Source organism: Camponotus vicinus, unplaced genomic scaffold (assembly GCF_025532165.1).
Source record: "Camponotus vicinus isolate PSW18456_S1 unplaced genomic scaffold, iyCamVici1.0 SCAF_14, whole genome shotgun sequence".
NCBI lineage: Eukaryota > Metazoa > Arthropoda > Insecta > Hymenoptera > Formicidae > Camponotus > Camponotus vicinus.
Window position 1 is genome coordinate 5,610,887 of NW_028141950.1, and position 7,578 is coordinate 5,618,464.

At 25.5% G+C, this 7,578-nt stretch overlaps 2 protein-coding genes across 8 annotated transcripts in view; one reads left to right on the plus strand and one right to left on the minus strand.

Moving 5' to 3' along the window:
- LOC145965147 (uncharacterized) overlaps positions 1–1,090 on the plus strand; it is a 30,347-nt gene extending 29,257 nt beyond the window's left edge. For all 7 annotated transcript variants that reach the window (XM_083088507.1, XM_083088510.1, XM_083088508.1 and 4 more), the window contains one exon: positions 149–1,090. The gene's annotated coding sequence lies outside the window, so the exon portion shown is untranslated. The remainder of the gene's footprint in view (positions 1–148) is intronic.
- Positions 226–7,248, minus strand: LOC145965162 (alkylglycerol monooxygenase). The gene is made up of 9 exons (XM_083088539.1): positions 6,676–7,248; positions 5,636–5,754; positions 4,306–4,463; positions 4,109–4,212; positions 3,660–3,822; positions 3,418–3,569; positions 2,712–2,846; positions 2,428–2,535; positions 226–1,610 (listed from the first exon to the last, which is right to left on the minus strand). The coding sequence occupies exons 1-9, from the start codon at positions 6,808–6,810 to the stop codon at positions 1,353–1,355; spliced, it is 1,332 nt and encodes a 443-aa protein (XP_082944665.1). The 5' UTR covers positions 6,811–7,248; the 3' UTR covers positions 226–1,352.
- Between the last annotated feature and the right edge of the window lie 330 nt (positions 7,249–7,578).

Here is a 7,578-nt window from a genome sequence, read left to right on the forward strand (position 1 = left end):
AATTATTATATTTTATAATAATTTTATCTTTGAAATGATTCATGATAATAAATTTTAATGTGAGCTAATAAAAACCAACAAATTATAAAACTACCTATTCTAAATTGCTGTTATTAATAAATCAATTGTTTTATTTTGTTTTTTACAGATAGTGGACCATCAAGAAGGACTTTTGCCACGACTTCATGAATATATTATCGAATAATTCGAAAAGCTTTACATGTAAAACATGATATTAAATATTGTATAATGTACTAAAGAACTTGTGCATTGTGGATATACAAGAATACCATTGCATTTGTCTTTGTTTTACGCGATGTCTTCTAAAAAACAATTTATATTATGCTTAAATTAAAAAAAAGATAGTTACTATATTCAAGATATAATATTGTTGCGCGCGCGGGATAAGAAAGCGGAGTGGATCGGCTTGCTTGTTTTTCATTATTAAATTTGAACGGACGTTTGTTGTAAGAATTTTTGCTGTTTATAAGAAAATGCGAACTATCTCTTGCTTAACTATTTTCGAAAACTTTATCGCATGAATTGAGTTGCATTTATTGAACGTATATTTTCAAGTGCTACTTACATGTTCTACATTATAACGCGTACGACACTGTACTATTGTAACGTGTTTTATAACGTATTTTGATTACGAGATGTCTTTGTGGGGATGCGCTTTTTCGTAAAATTTTATAATATATTTCATGTACTCTCTTTGTAATGATTTCAAACGACATTTGCGAAATTCAAAAATACAATAATAATGCTAGCTGTAGCGCATGTTTACATAAAGGAGAACAGATACATATATTATATCTAAATAGAAAATTTTATATGCGAATATAATATTTAGGACACATGTAACATTACGGAAAGCAGCAAAAGATATATACATTTCTATTTAAACGACTCAATAATTGTTTTATAAGTTATTATATTTGTTTTTTTTAATATACATATAAATGCAGAATTACAATGTTATCAATTATGTTTACACATGTAATGTATATTATTACGAGTTAATAATGTCATTTGAAAAAAGATTGTTTCCTTATAACGATGAAAATATACATCTGTGCATTATCTGAAATTTATACGTGAATATTTATTTCCCTAAAGCGAAGTCGATTCATTTGTCGATTCACATGATTAAAAAAGTGGGAAAAGCAAACGTTTACTATCGAGAATATTAACAATGTTGCACATAAAATTAATAATATTATATAATATTATATACAAATAATATTATATAAATATTATTATTATACACAAATTCTTAATCTTCTTTCAATTAATCAATTTATCAATTTTAATCAATTTTCAATAACATATGTGCACCCATAAATAAAAGTTTATACAAATGCATAAATTTTATATATAAAATAAGGTATCCAAACAAAAATCAGATGAAATGCATATGCGTAATATGTCAAGTAATCGATTAAATTATTTGAATTCATTTCATGCGTACAGTACACATAAGTCACGCAGCGTACAAGTTCAATAATACCGGGATATATAAACGCATACTTGTCAAATAACAAACCGATGCTGATGAGAGCGATTAAGTTGTTTATCAATGTATATTTTATCCAAACACCATCTAAATTCTGAAAATAAAATTGAAATCAAGGATAATGACTTTTTGATAATGTGTCCGATTTCCGATCAGTATTATATCAATATCAAATAATAAATCAAAATAATATTGCTATTCAAGTTATCCTTCAATGACACAAAACAGCTGATCTACTCGATAAACCAAGATACAAGAAGATATAATTATTTATACGTTTTTTAAATATATATTTTTTTATAAAAAATTATATATTATATCTGTATTACGCGCATTCATGCATTCAAATTTATTTTTGCTTATCGTATTCTTCAAGAAATAACTTTTGAGTTACAAAGAAAATTATACGAGATCCGTAGCCACAAAGAAACTAATGCTCTTCACTAAGAATAGTTTCTAGTATAGAAGAAGAAGTTTCTATGACAACATAAATAGCTGATTTATTCCTATACGATTCTATGCATAAACTCTAATCCGAAGATGTGTTAAGCTTATTAATATCTATATTAATTGAATATATTATGCAATGATATTATTATAAGTACAGAAAATTAAAAATAATAATATAAAGTGGAGAGAAGTTTTCCAATAATTTTTTTCAAATTTAAAAATTTTTTTATTATATCTAACAATTTTTTAGACAATAAAATTTTATATATATATATATATATATTATATTTATTTTATTATTTATTATAAATTTGACACACATAATTCGTTTAAATTAATCTTCTTCAAAGTAAAATCTTTCAATATTATTAATTAATTGAGTCCAAGATTTATTTTGATAAAAGTATTACTCGGAAACTTTTTGTTTTGTTGAAAATTTAGCAAATGAAATCAGAACTTACCTCATTATATAGTTGGAAATGATTTAAAAAGATTATTAAAAATTGCACTGTTATATATAATTTCTGCCATACTGATATCTGAGGATCGTATACGGCTCTGGATTCCACCTAAAAAAGTATAAGATAAGAAAGCAGAATATTAAAAATAGTATAAAGTTTATTATAATAAATATCAAAATAATATAAATAAAATAATATTATAATAAATATTAAAATTTTTTTGTTGATTTAAAATTGATCAAGCATTGTTTGTATATAACATGCGATATAGTTTTATCTCTTACTTTTATTTTAAATTCGTCTAAACCTAAACGTGGTAACCCTGGAAACCAGCTAGGACCCTTCCAAAAAACAGCCAGCTTATCAACCCAGGTAACCATACTTATACTTTTTTTAATTAAATTCATTAAATAGAACACCTACGATATTGAAGGCAAAAAGTAATTATACGAATAGTAACAATATCTATATTATAAGATAATAAATATATATTTATTATACATAAATTTATATTTATTTTTATTTTTATTTTTATTTATTTATATTTATTTTCTCCTTCAAATATTAATTTTACTTTTCAATTTTTTTACATATTAATAAACTTTACTTATTAATAATCTTAGTAAATATTCATGCATAAAAATTTTAAATCTTGTTACACACTTTGTATTGTATATGTAACGAATAGTAACAATATCTATATTATAAGATAATAAATATATATTTATTATACATAAATTTATATTTATTTTTATTTTTATTTTTATTTATTTATATTTATTTTCTCCTTCAAATATTAATTTTACTTTTCAATTTTTTTACATATTAATAAACTTTACTTATTAATAATCTTAGTAAATATTCATGCATAAAAATTTTAAATCTTGTTACACACTTTGTATTGTATATGTAAAAAAACTCATTTTCTTTCAAATATTGTCTACCAGGGGTACATCAATTATGTAAAAGCTCACTGCCGAAAATTTCTACCTGCAGATAAAATGAGTTAAATGATTCAACATTAACCACCAAGCCATAAATTATCTCTTCTTTACGTTTTTCCTCTTGGAACGTACCAAATAATCGATCCCATATTATAAGCACGCCACCATAATTCTTATCCAAGCAATAAAGATTGCAGCCTACAGTTGCAAAAAATGTGTTCGTTAAGACAAATTATGCGAAAAAGTACTGACTAGTTAAGTAGTTAAGTAGTTAAGTGTCTAATTTACCGTGATGAACGCGATGATGCTTAGGCGTATTAATAATCAACTCGAGCGGTCCGAGGTCACCAATGAGTGTTGTATGAATCCACAATTGATATATCAAGTTGAGTTGATTGTGGACCATAAAGTGCGACGGAGATATAAAGAAGGCGAGAGGCAAATAGAGCACCTGCAAAGAAAATTTTAATTAAAACGTAACCGTACAAGAGATGTATAGTTCATATTTTCTAATTTTAAAAACATTTCCTAAGTTTAAAGAAATAAATAAAACTTATATTTAAAAAAATAAACAAACAAACTCTCCTATAGTAATAAAAAATTCTTTTCAATTTTCTTTTAATCTCTTTTTAATTCTTATTTTTAATAGATGTTGATTAGTATTTCTTATTAGTATTTCATTCCTTTAATAGTTGAAATTTGCTGTCGATAAAAAGAATTTTCAAAGTGACACTAACAAAGTTACACCAATGTTGTAGGATGGATTGTCGCAGACCAACCGCGAGATTGAACTCCTCGCTGCTGTGATGCACCTGATGATAGGACCACAAAAAGTGGACTTCTGTAAAAATTGTCGAAAAAGTTAACACATTAAATTATCGAAAAAGAAAAGTAATATAGAGATGTCAACGATGGCGAATGCTAGAAATTTAACCATGATTACTGCGATGAGCCCAATAGTAACAAAAGTCCACGGCAACGAAGGAAATATACCATGTCCGTAATGAATCCCAAGCTAGCAGATTCCATTCTTTGCCAAGTCTCTCATAAATGGCGATGTATGCATAATACTCGACACCACGGGAAAAGATTCTATGAAGCAAACAAATACAATTTTTCGAAATTTGTCAAACGAAGCTTTATATTATATTTATGTTTCATTCTATCATTTTTATCTATTGTCTCTTTTACAGTTTACTTTTTTATGCTTTTTATATTATACAGAATCATTTTTTTCTTGATATGTAAAAACGGACAAAATTATACTTATGTCATTTATAAAATAATAATGTGATTACTTAAGCATTTTTTTTATAAAGAAAATAGAATATAAAATAGACATAAAATATAGAAAATAGATAATTATATTTGTCAGCTGTCAATAACAATAATTATTGGAAGTCAATTTAAAAGACAATTAGGAAATAAGCATTTAATATAATATTAAAAAATTACAAAAATTAATAAATATAAGACTCGAAATATCAAATTAACAAAACAGTTATAATGGCAATACGAGTCTAGTGTCGATGTTATAACACATTTATTTATATTACAATCAAATAAATATTGATATTAAAGCATACAAAGAGAGGATAGCGAACGTTTCGACCCTATTTTTGGGTCATCTTCAGCGCGAAAGTATATAATAAAAGATAATATAATAACAAAGTGTTTTATATCGGAGTCTGTTACAAAGGGTGCTGTTTAAAGCGATAATAAATGTCTCGGTATCGGAGTCGATCTTTGTCTTCGGAGATGTTAAGTTGTCTTTATTCATCTCCTCGGCGCGTCATTATCTTCGATGCCTGGAAGCATCGTCAAGATAATGAGATACCGAGACATTTATTATCGCTTTAAACAGCACCCTTTGTAACAGACTCCGATATAAAACACTTTGTTATTATATTATCTTTTATTATATACTTTCGCGCTGAAGATGACCCAAAAATAGGGTCGAAACGTTCGCTATCCTCTCTTTGTATGCTTTAATATCAATATTTATTTGATTGTAATATAAATAAATGTGTTATAACATCGACACTAGACTCGTATTGCCATTATAACTGTTTTATTAAAAAATTATTTATCTCGAATAAATCTTCTTTTTATAATAAAGAGATATATCATTTATAATTAAAATATAATCTTTATATATCCTTATATAATTAATATTTATATATTATAATTTTTTAATATATATTTTTACAATTAATAATTTTTATATGTTTTTATTATTCATATAATAAAGAGAAAATGTTTACCGAATAGTTTCGTAAAGCATCCAATGAGATAGCGACGTAATTTGATCATTCAAACGAAACCCTTTTTTTCGCAATATTATTTGTTCCAGAACCAGCAAAAGAAAAAATGGCACCCATATCTATACATATGAAAAGTTCTTACAGAAAATCAAATTTTACGCATCGTTTTATGTATCAGCGCTACTCTTGAAGGAGGTCTCGACAAAAATAGCGCGCATGCTAACGATTCGAGCAACTCGTCGCGTTCGTAATAAGCCAGCTGCGAATTTACATTTACTTCCTCATGCATTTGGTTCATGCTACTTTTGTATAAATCGTATCAAATAAAATTTGAAGAAAAATCTCGCAGATTCGAGTCCAATGCTAGTGAAAAAATGAAATCAGTTGAAACTGAAACAACACATACTGAGGCAAGCATATTTTGTTTTTATTTAGATTATTATTAATTTTGTTAAATAAAATAATAAACAGAAAATAATTGAATAAACATTTTATAAAATTATTTGAAATTGAAATTGTTTCTGAAACCGTTCGTTGCTCACTGTTTTCAAAATTGTTTACTTTATAAATCAAACATCAATATCACATGAACATGTTACATACAAATAAATACTAGATCACTCTATCAATTTATTATTATTTTTACATGATAATATAAAATAATATATAATTAACACCGAGTTTTTATGTATTATTTCAAATTATGCATATATTTTTAATTATTCTGTAATTACAAGTTTAATATTAAAAATGAAATTAGAATATAGCTTATGTCTAATTTATAACTAATATTTTGCACAAGTTTTTAACATCAAGCAATATCTTATTGATAAAATTTATATTTTTATCGGAATAAAATTATCTTTCCTGCGTTCTTCAGTCAAATGATTGATTGATTCAAGTGTCATACGCATTAATATTATGTAAATTATGACATTATGCAAAATGAAATAACACAAATGTAATTTAACTTAATAAAAAGAAAATGTGCGAGAATAAAGATGTGTTCTTAATTTTTATTTCTCTATAGACAACATTACCTGTTGCTGATAGTCTGGTACCTCTTGTGGGAACTCGAAGGTTGTTTCCTTAGGGCTGACAAAGTACCAAAGTTTTCCGATGTGTTGTAGAACAGATTCGGCGATCTCAGTGAGCAAACTATGTATTAGACTCATATCGCATATTCACAAATACATATAAATCACAAATCGACAAAAATATCTTATTGCTTAAAAAATTAGAGAGGTAAAAAGCTAACGTCTTAGGCAACACGCAGCAGTGCTAGCTCAATCGCGTCTGCCATGCTCATGTTGTTTATATACTAAGTCCGAGCTAGACAAACACATACGTAAATAAGTCACGTACTTATAAAATCGCAACGTATTATATTTAAAATAACAATACATATTGAGGCAAGCATATTTCCTTTTGTAAAACTTGTAAAAACTTCACGACTTTTAATTTAGATTATTATTAATTTTGTTAAATAAATAGAAAATAATTGAATAAACATTTTATAAAATTATTTCAAATTCTAGTGTTATAAATATGCTAATTTAAAATCCTTTAACGACATTTAGAATTAATCGCTCGATTTTTCGTTATTGTTTCGCATGATGCAAAGTAATAAAAGTACAAAAATATCTGAAGAAAAATGATATTTTCTACTTATCAACTAGCTTTTGGAAAGAATTATAAACTGAAATATTCTGAAAATTATTGTTGGAAAATTAAATTTTAAAGAGATAATTCTACGAAACTGAATTTTAAATTAAAATTATTTTTAAAGCATCAGATTTTTTCAAACATTTAAATATGTAAAATTGATATTTAATGATAATATATTCAATGATAAAATTTAATAACTTGTAAAAACATTACGACTTTTAATTACATTTCTTTTGAAAAAAACATATATCTATCTTTTACTACAAAAATATTAT